This window comes from Podarcis pityusensis, assembly GCF_964106645.2.
Source record: "Podarcis pityusensis genome assembly, chromosome: 10".
Classification (NCBI taxonomy): domain Eukaryota; kingdom Metazoa; phylum Chordata; class Lepidosauria; order Squamata; family Lacertidae; genus Podarcis; species Podarcis pityusensis.
Window position 1 is genome coordinate 48118852 of NC_138035.1, and position 17794 is coordinate 48136645.

General features: G+C 41.8%; 1 protein-coding gene across 2 annotated transcripts in view; it reads left to right on the forward strand.

The window, feature by feature from the left end:
- The window catches only part of PPM1H (protein phosphatase, Mg2+/Mn2+ dependent 1H), an 82135-nt gene that overhangs the window by 56056 nt on the left and 8285 nt on the right, over window positions 1–17794 (forward strand). For both annotated transcript variants that reach the window (XM_081022356.1, XM_081022357.1), the window contains exons 5-7: window positions 2383–2467; window positions 6692–6810; window positions 15896–15959. In XM_081022356.1, coding sequence (XP_080878482.1) covers window positions 2383–2467; window positions 6692–6810; window positions 15896–15959 — 268 coding nt within the window. The remainder of the gene's footprint in view (window positions 1–2382; window positions 2468–6691; window positions 6811–15895; window positions 15960–17794) is intronic.

Consider the following 17794-nt stretch of genomic DNA (forward strand, 5'->3'; position numbering starts at 1 on the left):
GCCAGTGAAATATAGTTTTAGGTGCATTATGATTTCATGCAGGTCTTGCACATTTTAAATATTTGTGAAACATTTGAACCCAAGTTAAATACATTAGTACTCTACCTTTGCTTTAAATTTCAGTGATTGTGCTTGCAGAGAAAAATTGAAAGTGTAGAAAAGGGTGCATTGGACTTTTGTTGTGTTACTCAGTGTAGTATCACTCCTCCTGCTCCTCTGATCATCTGAGTCCATTTCGAAATAGATTTTATGGGTTCAAGAAGTAAAAACAAACAAACTGAAACAACCTTTGGGTATCCAGTCACACCTTTGTAAGTAGAACCATTTCCCACTCACTCTTGAGAATAAACCTTTTTTTGGTCATTCCGGGTTACTTCCACAGTATTAACTTCTTCCAGATCCTACTTCTGTTTTGTTTTACTTTGTGTGATCATTTTCTTATGCATGAGAACTGCATAAGCATTTCTAGGCTCCTTATAGATAAAAGGTTTTCACTCAAGAGTAGACACACTGAAATTAATGACCATGAGCCACTTAGGTCATTACATACTTAGGACTCGTTATTGATTTCGATGGGTCTCTGCCTGTGTGTGTGTGTGTGTGTGTGTGTGTGTGTTAGTCAGTTGCTCTAGACTCTAGAGAACAAGAGACGAAGCAGTCCTGTATAAATTGCTGGTGAGAATGCAATATTTCAGATGAATGAAAGACTTGATCTTACATCTGATCCACCTATTGTTGAATCAGATTGTTAGTTCAGACATAATGAGAACAAACCTAGGCAAGCCTTAAGTTTTTCCTCTCTCACCCTCCACCAGTGGGGCTGCGAATAGGAGATAAAATGCTCTCATTTTAGATTAACTGCAGCTTGTTGTATCAGCTGAACCTGGATAAGCTGCTGTTCATCTTAACTATCGTTAGTGGGGGGAAGCTTAACATCAAACCATAATTAATTACACTGGTTTGTTTTCCTTATCTACTTAAAATTAACCACAGTTTAGTCACAGTTTAGCATGTTATCAAACTCTAAACTAAAACAGAAACAGAACCAACTGATAGGAGTTACATAGTAGGGTTGCTATATTTCAGAAAGTGAAAATCTGGGCACAAAAGTTGTCGCCCTACGCCCAGTTTTCCCCGGACATTTTGGCAGATTTTCGGAAATTCTGCCTGGATGCTATTTGCAAAAAAGATGAATCCTGGTTATGTCCAGGAAATTCCGGATGTATGACAGCCCTAGGTTATAATCCAAAACTTGCTGAGAAAGGCAATGCTAAAGGTAAAGGGACCCCTGACCGTTAGGTCCAGTCACGGACGACTCTGGGGTTGCGGCACTCATCTCGCTTTACTGGCCAAGGGAGCCGGCATTTGTCCGCAGACAGCTTCTGGGTCATGTGGTCAGCATGACTAAGCCTCTTCTGGCGAACCAGAGCAGCACATGGAAACGCCGTTTACCTTCCCACCGGAGCGGTACCTATTTATCTACTTGCACTTTGACGTGCTTTCGAACTGCTAGGTTGGCAGGAGCAGGGACAGAACAACGGGAGCTCACCCTGTTGCGGGGATTCGAACCGCCGACCTTCTGATTGGCAAGCCCAAGAGGCTCAGTGCCACAGCGCCGCCTGCGTCCTCCTCTCCTTCATAGCACCTCCCTTTTCTTGCCATTTTCTGCCTTCCCTTTCTCTGAGCAAATATAGCAATGAGGCCAGACTACACAAAGAGGTAAAACTTGTAAACGTAAAGAAGAATGAACTTCCAACTATTAGGATGCAACAAACATCCTGACTGCACTATTGGGGCAGTCACCTTTCAAGGTCATATAAGATCAAATTATAGCTTTTTGTCTGATGTCTCCTTCATAAGGTTTTAGAGTGACAGTTATATCATGGAAATAACAGGAAAATGCCCATTGCTGGAGAGGATTTTCTTTTCCCATTGGTGTTTGCAGGTAGGCTTTTCTGAGATGAGAGGGAGAGAGACAGTTCAGTTATCAGTCATCCCATTTCCTGTCTCCCTTGGCAGGTACCTAGTTAAATTTTTGTTTAGACAGGATTTCCTATGCCATCTCCATTTGCTGCTAGAATGGTTATGTTCTGACATGACATACAACTGGAAAGCAACTTATATGAGTCATCTGAAGCCAGACGGTTTACAGACACCACAGAGACCACAGCATACAGTGGTTTGTCCTCTAATCTGTGCTATAAGGTCCCCTAGGCAAATAGGCTTTTCTTAATGTTTGGATTAAATACAATGGAAAAGTAGTGTGTCTGGTAATTTTAGTAATACACTGTTGGGTCTAGGCTTTTTATAATACGGACCCAAAGGGACTGCTCTCCTTCACTCCCTCACTGTGTGTGTTTTGTTTTTTTATATATATTGCAGGGCAATAATAATCAGAAATGGAGAAGTCATTCCAATGTCTTCAGAATTCACTCCAGAAACGGAACGTCAACGTCTTCAGTATCTGGTAAGGGCCTAAAGATTTGGATTAGTGGGTGGTGGTGTACATTGAGCTATCACCTTCTCAGCCCTTATCTGAAATGAAACTTGTACTGCCCTTCTGGAACTATATTGTTATCCCACACTTCAGCCAAAAAAGGCTGAAGAAATGTGGGTGAAAATACCCCGCTGCCAGGCTTACAGGCTTACATCCAAAAGGAAAAGGAGGAGGAAGGAAAAGCAAACTCGGTCACAATTTCTTAGTCACAGAGTTCTTGTAATGACTAGCCGTAATGGAAAGATTTTCAAGAGGAGGAGTTAGCTGGTGAGTTATTGTGATGTTGGAAACCAGATACCGCCTAGCCCTTACACACATTGTCATTGGTGATATATTGCCAGCTCAAATATTATGAAACAATTATCACGATGTGAACTTTTAACCCGTTTTGTATGATATATTGATATATCGCCCAGCCCTACTTGGTATCAATAATAGTGATACATTTAGGCTTGCTCTGAGAAAGGGTACTTTGGATCTTTCAGAACTGACAGCTCTCCAGAATTGGCAGATATTGGAAGGGTAACACGGCAATGGTCATCCTTGCCCTTTCAGCGGCTGTTGTGGGTATAAGAAAACACGCACCCTAAAATTCCTTTTGTCAGGCTGTGGCATCTGGCCTGTTCCTTAAATTCCACCAGTGCAACTGGCACTTCAGCCAGATGCTCCAAACCAGCCTGTTTCTCCCCATCTCTGAAACTTGACTTTAAAACCAGCGTGTCGTCATTAGTGTCCTCTCCCACTGTGCCCAGAAGCTGATGGGGACAAGCTTGTATAGGCCAGATGGCCTTTCCTTTCTCAGAAATGCTCGCTCTGAGTAGAACAATGCTTCGCTGGCTATAAATGCCGAAAGAAATGTGTGTGGTTGTGGTGATTGCGGGGAGGCGACTATATTCTTCTGTGCCCTGATTTTATTGCTGTTTACATTGCCAGAGTCTGAAACATTTCAGAGGGAAGAGCTACTTTTGGAGTCTCGTTTTTCACAGTGATGAATACAAAGCATCTGCAATAAATATTTATGCTGCCTGCATTTGCAAAAAAAACCCCAACGTGTTTGTCTTTTAAATTAGCAGGGATCTGTAGCATCTTGAGAGTGGGGTTTCATTTGAAGAAAGCAGAGATAAAACATTGCCTGAGAGGGTCTTTTCCCCCTTCAGCCTCTTTTGATGTTCATTCTGGTTAGATCTGAAAATAGCAGCTGCCTTGAAAAATATTTATGCTACTTCCCCTAACTCTTTTCTTTACCTTTGTTTGTTTACTGCATCTCTATATGTAGCAAATGCGCTTGGGTTATGGCTATCGCGTTCAAAGGAAGTAGGTGGGAGATACCAGAAGTGTGAAACCACATTAGAGAGATCCTTTCAAATGCAGTGGAAGTAACATGTAGAAGATAATTTTAGGACCATTGGTATTTCTGACCAGTTCTCACCTACTGCTGTTAGGTTTATGACTACTCTTGGTTTGTGGTCAGGGGTCTCAAGTACTCCTGCAATCGATGATTTCAAAAACAAATGTCAATACTTCTCCCAAGAGTATTCTGTACCACTTTTTAGATTTAACATTTTTCACTCACGCACCTCTCCTTGCGGTTGTCTAAAATTGTTATAGCTTAATATTGACAGAACATTCTGCAAGGAAGCAATACATTTCAGAAGTCCTATCCTTACATTTGATTCTCTCCTCTCTCCATCCCTCCCCTTCCCTTCATATTTAATCTGATTTTGTGTTTTAGAAGGAATTATTTGGGGTAAAAATCTGCTGCCCGAAATAAACAGAACTGCTTCTTTTCTTTGGTATCCTATTAAAGCAAGGTGCATGTGACTTGTTTCATAATTTAATATTTCTTGCTAATCACCTTGAGGAAAGGCAGAGTATAAATATTTTAATAAATAAAAGTGATTTTGTGCCTATCAGTTTTTAAAAAAAATTGCTACAGGGAAGTGCCTGAGTATGTTCCCTTCTCCTTTTTCATTTAGCAGTTCCTGAAGAAAGCACATAAGAAGTTTTTTGCAAATTATATATAAAAGCACTAAGCCTCCCCACAAATTTAAATAACTGTTTAGTTATTACAAGAAAAAGAGAATATTGTATTACTTAGGGTCTTGTCAACAAGCAAGAGGAATCTCAAATAAGCCATTGAACCTATATGACTTGCATAAAAAAAGTTAGACCATAAATTTCTAGTATTATACCAATCCCAGTTTTAGAAGTTGCTTTCTGTGTTCTAAGCTCTGAGCCATCTTTGACTTATTTCCTACAGTTCTTCCATCATGGATTTGCATATTGACTCTTGTTTCAAGGAGGTCTTATGGTTTTTCCTCTTCCTTTTTAAAAAAAATAAATTTGTTTCCCTGTTGGAAACCTTACCTAGCTTCCTCCAAATTTATTATGAGCTCCTATTACAAACACTTGATAAATTAGCAATTTTTTTTAAAAAAATAAATTGATTTGATCCAAGTATCAAAACAAATGAAAGCTAACTGTCTCCATCTCCCCCCCCCCCCATATACCTACACACACAAGCAAATGTTTTTCCCAATAGTTGAGGGGTTTGAGCAGGATTGATTTTAAAAGAATACAGTTGTACCTTTGTTCTCAAATGGAATCAGTTCCGGAAGTCTGTTTGACTTCTGAAAACGACGGCACGGCTTCCAGTTGGCTGCAGGAAGCCAACGGACGTTCGGCTTCCAAAGAAAGTTTGCAAACCGGAACACTCACTTCCGGGTTTGTGGCATTCGACTGTACTACAAAATAGCTCTTTAGATTTGCTTTAAGCACAGCAACTATTTTTAAAGATTAGGAAAACTTTAACTGCCTTGGTTGGCTTAGATGAACTGGAACCATTCATGGAAAGCTGAGGGTATCAAAACTCCTGATGACAATGCTGAACTAAGCAGATCTCCGGGTAATTTTGTTTGGTTTGCTTCATGCAAGCGGGCGCTGTCCATTATTTCAGTGAATGTACTGATACTCTGACAAGTATGCAAATAGCTTGCATGTTTCCTTTAATTTGCTCATTTGCCGAGGACACTCAGGTTAAGCCAAGCTCAAACATGTGCGTGTTCTTCTGTATTTAGCGATACAGCAGTAAACCAGAAGTTAATACTCACGTTTTATTCTGAATGGCACCGCATCTCAGAATCCCCATGTAAAGCAGGTCCTACATAAACAGGTGGGGTATACAGGAAAGTTTATATAAAAAACCACCTCAGTATCCAGAAGCCTGAGCTGTACATGCTGTGTTCCAGCCTAAACAGACCCAGGTGCAGAACTGATGGCTGCCCCCATTTAATTTGATGAACTTTGATTGGACTGAATCCAGACATCCTTGTTCCCCTGCCTCCCAACAATTGGTCAATAGGACCTAGAAAAGCCAACGGTGCTGACAGTACAAAAGGCTAGAGCATTGTGCATGGTAGTAGCAGTGATTTATTATACGGTTAAAAACCAGCATGCTGTATCAAATACAACAAACAAAGCAAATACCAATAGGGATGAAACAAAGTAAAATAGAATGGTAGGCAAGCAAAACTGAAGACGTAGCATTAAAAGAGAAACAGGAAGTCTGTGTAGACCCAGTAGGCGAGAACAACTGGCGTATCTTGTAGGCTGCTGCGCAAAATCTTGCAAGTGGACAATTCCAAGTTAGAACCTCTGGGCATTCCTTCAAATAACGGGGCAATTATCTTTATATCTTGGTAGCAGGGGCAGTGTAAGAGAACATGGCCTACGATCTCTACCTCTCCATCAATACAGGGGCAGAGCCTTTTGTCTACAGAGATTTTTCTGTAGCGCCCATCTAAAATGGCAGTAGTGCATGCAGAACTCAAGCGCCAAAACTGGTGCCAAAGGTGATGGAAGAGCCACATTGCAATGCCTACCCTCAACCAAGTACAGTACCAGGTTTTATAGGCAAGTTGTCCTGAACTGCAAATAATTGGCAGAAGCACAAGTGGTGTAAGTTGAGGACAGAAGAGGTGACAAAATGTTTTTGCAGTAGTTCAAAGGTTTGAGGGTAGGGAGGGGGAGACTTATTATCCAGTGGAAGTTATTTAAAACTTTATAATAGTGGGCTTTTGAGATTTTGTTCATCATTCGTTTACAATTGCCACCTCTCCTTGAAAGCAGAGAATAACAATGCAAGAGCTCCAATAATGATTGTCCTCTTTCATCTCCCCCTTTTTAATCTTGTAGGCATATATGCAGCCACACTTGCTGGGAAACGAGTTTACACACTTTGAGTTTCCAAGGAGGGTACAGAGGAAGGAAGTTGGGAAAAGAATGCTCTACAGAGACTTCAATATGACTGGCTGGTAAGAACGCCTCCTGTTTTTTAGAGGGCAGCATCCACACAGCAGTTTGTTCCATTTCCCCTGCATTTCCCTAACACAGGCATAGGCAAACTCGGCCCTCCAGATGTTTTGGGACTACAACTCCCATGATCCCTAGCTAACAGGACCAGTGGGCAGGGATGATGGGAATTGTAGTCTCAAAACATCTGGAGGGCCGAGTTTGCCTATGCCTAGTTAATTTCTGCATTATATTTGGGCTTTCATGCAGAAAGCCACTTCTGGAAAACTAATGGAACATAGTGCATGCTCAGCACTCATTTCCATGTTATTTGATTCCAGAAATAATCTGTTTGCAACCATCTTAACTTGGAAAAATGTGTGAGTAAAAGTGATGGAATTTGGAGCAGTGTACTGGTGTATAGTTCTTTGCTGCTGTTTTCCTGGGGGAATTGTGGAAAGCGCACACATACTTGGAAGGGGTGGGCAGGTAGCGACATTGTCCAATGGCATTTGTTGCTGTGTCACAGCACATTCCATGATTTGAATGAAATTTAGTGTTACATGTTAGCAATATTGTTCAAAAAGCTGCAGTTCCCTAATGCTGCATCCCATGAGAAAATTTCAGGGGGGGAAAGACAAAACTGGAAAACTATTTTCCATATTGTACAATTTCAAATCTATGCTAGATGGGACCGATTTGAGGTGATGTTGGTTTCTTTGTAAACTTTCTCTTCTCCTGGGCTCTGGAACTTTTTCAGAGCAGTTGGCTGGCCAGCCTGTATAGGTTTGCTGAAGGTGGTACTTAATGCCCAGGACTTGTATCATCCATTTAGTCATTGGGTTGGTTCAAGGCTGCTACTCTTAACTCTCTTCAAGCATCCCCTATCACTGTAGCTGGTGACTTTGTCAGGAATTAAACTTACTAGAGTACATAAATGGGAGATTAATGCTTATTATCCTCAGTGTCTACTTACTTGTGACACCTACTATGGCTGGCATTGTAGTTACGGAACACAGTTTATTGCAGGACAAGAACCTGGGGTACCTCAGACTGAAATTTGCCATCTGGTCATATTTAATTACATTTTAAAGTCCAAGTATAATTTATGTCCTTGGGATTGAAAGCGGAAATAGGACATTCAGACAAAAGCCTGAATTACAGTTCTCGTGTGACTGTATTAAGTACTTTGAATGTTTCCCATGCCTTTTTTCTGTGGGCCAGCTTAAACCTTTTCAACCAGCAACATAGGAGCAGCCCGAAATGTTGAGGAGTAGACTCCAATCCTCAAAAGACTGTGCCACTTCAGAATGAAGATTCTCTCCCACATCAAATATTACTTGAACGTGGAAAGCTATAGATGGTTCTCCCTGAAGTTCTAGCTTTTTATGTTGAAGTGTAGTCCAAGCATACAATTCTCACAAGTAGAACGTACTTTTGTGCTCTTTCTGAACCTTTTGGTCATGTTAATGTGGTGTTTTTTTAAAGGAAACCAGACTTGTTTACAGGTTGCCCCATGAATATTTCCTTTTATATACTCACGTCATTTTCACATGGAACAGCAATAGGCTGCTACCAGTTGCGGCTGATGAAGCAGCTGCCACCGCCGCCGCTGGAGGATGATTAGAGAAGGAGAAAGTACTTTGAGCAACTTCTGTGGCTTGTGCACAGCTTTCATTTTCTGTACTCAGAAAATATTTTGTTGTGATACATACAGTCAAACCTCGGATCCCGAGCGCCTCTGTTTTGGAGTGTTTCAGCCCTCGAATGCTGAAAACCTGGACGTGAACGCTCCGGTTTCCGAATGTTTTTCAGAAGCCAAACGTCTGACGCAGCTTCAACTTGAGTGCAGAAAACTCCTGCAACTAATCGGAAGCCTGCCTCAGTTGTGAAACATTTCGGAAGCCGAACAGGCTTCCATAACGGATTACGTCCGACAACCAAGGTTTGACTGTACTTGTTTTGTCTCAACTAGCCACCTGACTGCTCTTTAGGCCTTATAATATGGCTTATAAGTCTCGCCCTCTTTTTTTTTTTTTTTTTTTTTTACTGAAATAAAATAAATGCCATGATCCCTAAGGGATCATCTTTGGAACGCAGAAATCTTCTCTGTCGTGTTCAGCTGCAGGCAAAGGGTTAATAGCCAAAGCCATGATACAGGTTGCCATATGTCCTCTTTTTCCAGGACACATCCTCTTTTTAATGGGTATGTAAAATGAGAGTCGTCATAGTGATCTGTAGTTAAAAGTAGAAGTCTATAGTTAAAAGTAGAAGTCCTCTTTTTTTGCTCTCCAGAATATGGCGACCCTAAGTTGGTAGGAGTCAGGTGGATCAGCCTATGCCATTCATTTGTCCCCAGTGGCTTTGCTGCTTTGTTTCTGTAAGCTTTCCTTGCAGTTAGCGGGCAATGTCCATTGGGTATATATTTATTTTGGTGTATCTCTCCCCCTCTCCTCCCTTGCATGTGTGCGTGCGTGCGTGCGTGCGTGCGCACACACACTCATTCTGAGGCTGGAGTCCTAAGGGCAGGGGACCCTGCAATGTTTTCTGCTTTCATGGAATGATGCCTGTCAAATTGGCATTGTCCTTCCTGATAGAGCAGGTATTCAGGTCTCTTGAGTATTTGATTTTAACAAGCAGCTGCATTCTAATCTTGCTTCTTGTTTCTTTCTTTCTTTTATGCGCGTTTTCTAATTTCGTCTGGGGTTGACCTTTTTTGCTTTTCTCTTGCAACTAGCACCAAAGCTAGTCTGTTTTAATTCCAGTTGGCAAACAAACAAACAAACAAACAAACAAACAAAAAACATGGTCCCAGAGGAAGCCTACTAAACACAGCAGCTCATGTGTGCTTTGCGTTGTGTAACTTGCATGTTGCGTTCAGCAGATGTTTTAGCTGTGGGCGCTTCTCTTCTTCTTTATTGCTCTGCTCTGTGGCACTTGACAGCCCAGCCAGGCAGTCTGGCAGAGCAGGGGATAAGTAGATTGAGAAATGCCACAGAATAGTTTATGAAGCCAACACCAGATCTGCCCTGCCTCCTCCCCTCCTCTTTAATATAAATTGATTTATTGAATCAAGTGCAGAAGCCCTGGTTCCAAAACCTTAGGCGTTATCCTCCAGAGAGCCGCCTAATAAAAGAGGCCCAACTGACAGTCCTCATTAGCTTTGCCACAGATCCCAAGGCAGTATTTAAAGTGGCAATGTCCCTTTCCCAGACCTGGATTTATCTGCCAGCCAATGCCGACGGGCCTAATTAGCTTGCTCTTATTAGTCTTATTCAGATAAGTGGTCTTCTCTAACAGTCTGACTCCAGGGTACAAAGAGCAATCCGCAGCCTGCCTGCCTTATGCTTCCACCTGCTCAGTTACACCTTGCTTTCTAATTTGTATAATTCTCATGAGCTCCCATGGAAAATGGTGTCTGTGTGTTTAGCTGGATTTTTTGTTTTGCTTTGTTTTTCCTAGTGAAACATTTCAACTTCCAGCAGTGATCATGATTTTGAGAAAGGGAACATATCTCAAGTGCGCAATTAAACAAGCCCTTTCCCCCCTCTAGTATGTGATATATATTTCATCCAAGTAGCTTTTGTGGTTTTTTTAAATAAAATATAATGGTTATGGAGACAGCAGTCCTGTTTTAGGGAGCGGGGTGGTTAAAGAAAGATGACTGCTGTGTTAATCTGCAGCTACTGACAACAGAAGGAGACAGAAGATAGAAGTGGAATTAGATTTAACAAAAGCCCTTTGCACAGGTACTTTTGGGTTCCTGGCATCATGCGCCCCAGAGAAACATAGCTCCCTGTATTCTGTTTGTAACACGTTTCTGGAATGATAAATGGCTGTTCACAACATGCATGTTCTGCATCTTTTCAAGATTTGCAGCTCTGGCTGCAGGAACAGCAGGGGAGGAGATCTGACCTGCTGTGTACAGCACATCTCCTGGCAATGACAAATGACTCTTCTTTCCCTAAGTGCACACATGCCAGAGGAACAGAGCCAGTGCTGTTGGAGCAGGGCCAGCTGGAGACAACAAACAAACCAGAAAAGCCCCATAGTCACCCCCTAACTGTGAGGGAAAGAATAGCAGAGCGAGATGTGTTTTGGTAGTCTGCTTCTTGTGATTTTTTGCACTGCCTTATCAGTTGTAACCTCCCAAGATATGTTTAGTGTGTCATTTCCCTCCACATTAACACAGGACGACCTTGGAAATAAGTACTTTTAATTGGTACCTGAATATTCCTAATTGATATTTATTTAATCTCGCAGCAATCTGGAGGCCAGTGTGGTGTCATTACTAGAACATGCAAAAGGGCAACCAAAATGATAAAGCAACTCCTGGTTAGCCATTGTGAGAATAGGATGCTGGACTAGATGTTTCACTGCCCGAATCTAGCAGGCTTGTCTTATGTTCTTCTCTCTGTGTGCTTGCTTGAGAAAGTCAGGTCCATATTCCCATTCAGCTATGAAGCCAGCTGGGTGGTCTCGACCACTTTCAGCTTCACCTATCTCATTAAAGTAATGCATGATCTTGTGCAACTTATGCAATTTTCTATTTTCCTCTTCCTATAAATTGTTGTCACCCCTCCTCTTTCGTTACTGGAACCTTGCAAACATTTTAATGTTGCACCTATCTATCTACCTACACAAGTAATACAAACAGAAGATAAAGTTTTGATCTCACAGTTGAGGTCTGCAGAATTCTGGTTGATCTTTTTATTTGTTAAACTGAACAAGTGTGTTTTTGTGTTGTTGTTTTTGTGTGTGTGTGTGTGTGTGTGTGTGTGTGAGAGAGAGAGAGAGAGAGAGCGCGCGCGCGCAAGTGAAAGAGAGAGAGAGAGCACACTTAGCTGCAGTTGCACAAATCCAGGCTTAAACAAGAAACCCAAAATCAACCCACAATCCTCCAATAAGGAAGTGCATGTGCAAATAATATTTGGTCCAGGACAATGACTAATAAAACTGAAATGGAAGTGTCACACAAGAATTTCAGCCTGGGTTCATTCTAGATTCCATTTCTTATGCTCTAACTAATATATATAATAATGCCTCTGTGTGAAATTATTTTATCTGGAAGTTGTGTCTCTTGTACAGAGCTAGCCCATGCGATCGCATCACATGGACTTGAGAGGTGTGTTCTGGCCATCATTCTCTGTACATTGCTAAGGATTTTGCACAATACACTCAGCTGTGTTGGCACATGGTAATAATAGACTAACCCTTGGATAGTTTGCATCGTTGGAACACTGCTGCCTTGGCCTGCTTGTTAAGTGTTACTATCTTTGACAGCAACACAGCTGAAGCAAGAGTGAAGAAAATAGCTATTCCCGAATTGTGCATGTTGCTTAATGGGCTTGTCCTTAGCTTTGATTTCTCTTACTCTGCATAAACAGCTAACTGAAGAATCCTGCCTAGCCAGGCTTTGAAATTCCAGAACTGAAGCCCCCCTTTTAACATAGAAAGTGTGTGTGTGTTTTATTGAATTTCAGTAAATACTATTATAAAATTACGCCCCCCCCAACAAACAGTAACAAATTACCCTCCTCTTGAATTCTTATGAACTGGGGTTAAGTCTCACAGTTCAAGAAAAGGGCACCAATGACATATCTGTGCAGCAAAATAAAAAAGAGATTGTTCCTGAAAGGATGTCTTGCTTCACATTTCCTGGAAAAGTGGCACACTCCAGCCTTAATCTTCTGATGCTAAATGAACCCCATTTTAAAAGCATTTGCAAGGATGTAAAATACTGACAATACTGATTTGCGCCGTCTTCCTGTAGGGATTTCTTTCTTTCTTTTTGGTACTGGATAATTCTAGTACCTGCAGTTTTACTTCATACCGTGTTCAGACTTCACTTGTTTTCTTATCACCACCTTATTAGAATGCATTGCATTGTACGAAAGCAACCAGAGTTCCTTCACGTTCACTCTTACCAAGCTGCAATTGGATTTAGCTTCTTCATCCTTGTGGGTCTGTTCCTGGCCTTTCCACAAGATGCTTTGCAGCTTCCGTGGCCTCGCTTCCCTCCTGTGGTTTCTTTATTTCTTCAAGGGAACAAATTGCATTTAGAATCTGAAGCAGTGCATAAGCAAGAGACTTGTGCTGCTTAGGGACTTTGGAGGAGAGCAAAGTGTGAGAGCAGACCTTTTAGAATGCATCACTGTTTGCAGCCCTGAGAAAAAGTTAAGAGGCAAGTCTCTACTTATTCCCCACTGCCATTTACTAAAAAGGGGTGGTTCACGCCTCCTGCAGCTGCCTACTAGAACTTCCCCTCTTGCTTATGTTTGCATAAATATAGATTACTCATGGGCATTAAGTTACTAGCACACGCTTCTGAATATGTATGAATCAACACATAGCAAACTTGAATGAACTTCAAGAACTTTTGTTTCCGTATAACATAGTCCCCTAGGAAACCTACAGTAGTTCAGGTCAAAGTGCCCACACAGATCCTGCAGACTGCGCAGGTTGCTTTGGCACTCCAGGTATCTGTGTGTGATGAAGCAGGAAGCACAGCGGCTGGAGGGGAGGTGGCAGAAATTCCAACCTGAACCTGAATGAGCACAGGTGAGAGAGCAATTATTGCACCTTTCCAGTGGTGCTGTTGGCACTGCACCTGCATTTAGCTGTCTGACAGAGGTCTTATGGGTGGTGAAGGCCAGGAGAGCAGTGCTCTGATTCTGTCAGCAGCCTGATGGGACACTTTTGCTAGGATGATGATAATATTAATAATTAATAATAATAATAATTTTATTATTTGTACCCGACCCATTTGACCTGGTTGCCCCAGCCACTCTGGGCGGCTTCCAACACCAGAATAGGGCAAAAGATGCATACCTGTTTAGTGTAACAATTGAATGACATCCATATTGTTCTTCCTCCAAGTTAAGAGATGGTGTCTGTGTGAAAGCATGGGTGTAAAAAAAGAAGTGTGGGGAGGTAAATGCCCATCACTGAATTAAAAACCTTGTAGGGACAGTTTGTCAAAAGGGGAGAAAAACTACAACATAGTCTGTGTTAGGTTTCTGTGGAGTTAGAATGGGACAAGGCCAATTGGTGGTGCTACTGGGCCACTCCCAGGTATTTTTTTGTGTGGAGGGGGTATCAAGCTACTGCTATGTGTGTTGTTTTTCTGGCCTTCCTTTTGTAAATGTTGAATGCTATTTTCGTTTTCAATTTGTATCCAACTGCCAGCCTGCACACATGCCTACCCTTTAATGAGCGCTCCTGTCGAGTGCAAGAGGCCTTCACAAATGCCATGCGGGTGGTGAGATGGAAGGAAGCAGCAGCAACTTTCGAAAGTACAGCCTTTAGAATATACGATCCTGCATTTGCTTTTAAAAGCCATTCTGATGTGATCTGGTGCCGAGAGAATGTTAGGCTCAAGGCCATATTGCAGCCTCACCTTTACTACAGTTTCCGTCATGCTTTGGCAGCTGTTGATTTCTCTCAAAGGCAGTGGAGCTGCTACTTAGCTGCGATTTTATTGTTTGGTGCTGTTGGATTAAACGGATCTCTCCAGAGTTGTCATGCTGGCATGCTTTGAAAAGGAGCTTCCTCTATTCTCTCTTTCTCTCTGTCTGGGTTTGTGGGATGACAGCAGTGGCACAGCATATTTAACACACTGTGCTCTGCCTATAAGTGACATGGACAGCATAAACATAGTTTTATTGCTTTGCTGTCAAGCAAAATTGCCCAGATGAGTGTGCACTGTAAAATAAAAATGGGGCGTATGGTGTGGTGGGAGAGGGAGACTGGGCAGGTGTATCAAACAATTTTTCACAGCTTATTTTTGAGTCCCTTTCAACAATTGCTAGCCTGTCAACTAGAAAAAGAGCTGCTTCCTCTTCTTTGACAGGTTCAGTTTTGTCCATGTCCCAGAACAATAAACCATTAGCCAAGGTTAAACAGCAGGACCCCTCCCCAAGTCTAATATTCAGTGGCCAGGTCCATGAAAATCTTGTTTTTCAGAATCTTCATGCTCAAATCTATTTGCAATGGCACATAATCTTAGTCATCAGCTGTAGACTTCGGTGCTTTCCTGTCTCTCACTAACAGAACCCTAAATGCTCATCCCTCAGTGTCCAGAGAAACAATAGTGGTTGTGGGCTCCCTCAGGAGGTGGTGGACTCTCCTTCCTTGGAGGTTTTGAAGCAGGGGTTGGATGGCCATCTGTCATGGATGCTTTAGCTGAGATTCCTGCATTGCAGGTGGTTGGACCAGATGATCCTCAGGGTCCCTTCCAACTCTACAATTCTGTGATTCTATGAAATACAAGCAGAGCAGACCTGCCTATTTCATTTCTCTCAGGGTGGCTTCTTACCACCCTGGGTAAGGACACTCCCCATGTGGAAAGTAATTGTGCACAAAACAATAGTATGCAGTAAACTTTCCCTGTATATAGTGGACCCTTGGGTCATTTACAGCTTCTCAGGGCACATGCAGCAGGTATAAGCACCCATATAGGCCAATCAACCTACAAGTGTCTGGCGTGCTAAGTCCAACAGCAAGCTTTCTTTCCATATTGGCTTACTAGTAATTATTTGGAAGGTGTAGGGGATCCTGGCACTGAGAATTTCTGGCAAGTTTGAATGTCATAGTCAAGGTCAGATGAGCATTAAATAACCTGATGAAAGCTGTATCAAACTTCAAGCTTTCCTTTATGTATTTAGCTTCTGATGGATTTTCTTAAAAGAGCTGGTTTATGCCATCCTTTATCTACAAACCCTGCTGTTTCTCACAGCTACCAATTAACAATGAGATTCCATTCTTAAATGGATTTGTGTTGTTGTTTGGTGGACACTGTGGCCCACACTTCTAGTAATTGGGATGTTTTCCCAACTTACTTTCCCATCTGTTATTAAAATGAGAAGGTAGGGCTTGTTTATAAAATTACATTATGTTCTTTGCTTAACTTTTTCTTTTGCAAAAATGGTACCACCCAGCAGGTGTAGTATGAAGAGAGAGAGAGAGAAATCCGGAATGCATTGTAAAGTTGGCGCCTAGACAAACTTGTGGAGAAAAAGCAAAAACAAGCAAACAGTCACCTAGTGTCAGGGCATTGGGTCAATAATTGAGTGCAATCTTTATAAAATGCTGTTTATCTTCCCACAGGGCATACAAAACCATTGAAGAGGATGACTTGAAGTTTCCTCTTATATATGGAGAAGGCAAGAAGGTAGGAATCAGTGTTTTGCCATTTCAAAGGAATATGGTGCCTTATAACTGTTTACCACTCAATTTAGCCTCAAGCAGTCCAATGTTTTCCACTTGCTATCTCTTTATTTTATCATTCTGACAGCTTGAAAGAATATTGTGCCTGCCGTAAATCAGTTCCTGCTGTCTGTAAGGGGGAAAATGCAGTCTATGGGGTGTGTGTGTGTGTGTGTGTGAAAGCAGTTTAATAACATTTACAGATGAATTTTCTTTTTTCACCCACTTAATTATTTTGTTTTCTTTCAAGCAATCGGGACTGAGAGAGGCTTTTTGAAAATAAAATATTTATTTATTTGATTTGCAGACAGCTCACTGCAGCTTGAGTACTACATTAAATGTGAGCCAATAAAAGCTGGAAAAAGACAAAAGACGTAATGTTTAGTTAGTTTTGAGCACAATCTTAGTGTACTGGGATCAAGCAAGACTGAACTTTATTGGTGCATGAATTTATTTTGTGTATGTGCTCTTAGCTGCATTCACTGCTCGGTTCAAGCTTAGGAATAAAATTCTCTTTCAGGAGAGGGGTGTGTGTGGAAAGACTGAGAATGCTCTTGAAAGAGATGCATAATTAAAAACAGCAAGGTTATTTGCACTGATCCCAGCATGTCTGAGAGATACAACTCGAGGATCAATAAAAGGGCACTGAAGTCTTAGATTATTGGCATTGGTGTGCTCACACTGTTTCTAAGCAACTCTTTCCCAATGGCTTTATTGCTTATTTGATTTTTGTTTTAATAGCCTATCTTAAGAATTAATCTAGCTATGCAGGACTCAAACCTGATGTGGCTTATCTGTACGATTTGATGGGCTGGTTTGTTTTCAGAAGTATTTGTACACCTGTTACTTCTAAATTTATTTTTCTCCCTATTTTTGTGTTTGGGCTTAGTGGGTTTACTTTGCAGTGTATTTTAGAGCCAGAATTGAGAGTGTCCAGTATTGTCAGTAAACCAGTACCATCCGTAAAATGAGGTATCTGCACCATAAGCTGTCTCAAGAATCCTACTCTTTTGCTAAAGGATCTTGAAAATACCCCAGGGCTGATGCAAAGGTGTCAGGGAGCATTGAGGTTGGTAGAGGACATTTGATTGTTCTGTGATGGCCTTCCCCAACCTTCTGCCCTCTAGACTACAACTCCCATTAGCCCCATCCAACACGTCTAGTGGTCAGTGATGGTTATAGTGGTAGTCAACTTCTGGGAGCAGCAGGCTGTCCCAAGTTTTCTTGCTAGGTATTTGTTGTTGTGTTCATTGTTTTGTAAAGAACTGTTGCCTCTATTTTAGGCCAAAAACCTCCCCAGTCCTTGCCAAAGTTTTTTGTATAATGAAAGAAGGGTACAGGTTATGCCCTGTAGGTGAGTTTAAATGATTTGTCACACATGTTATAACTGCAGTCATTTACTTGAATGTGTGCAATTACTGTAGGTCTAAGGTGACCAGTCTTGGGCAACATTCCCTCAACTTGCTTGGTAATACAGTGGTACCTTGGGTTACAGACAGTTCAGGTTACAGACTCTGCTAACCCAGAAGTAGTACCTCGGGTTAAGAACTTCGCTTCAGGATGAGAACAGAAATCGCACGACGGTGGCGCAGCAGCAGCAGCGGGAGGTCCCATTAGCTAAAGTCGTACTTCAGGTTAAGAACAGTTTCAGGTTAAGAACGGACCTCCAGAACGAATTAAGTTATTAACCCGAGGTACCACTGTATAGGCTTTGACTCATGACAGGATATGGGCTGTTGATACGTAACCCCATATTTCAGGGTCTGGATTGCAGGCTGTCTTGGATGGGGTTGCCCTCAC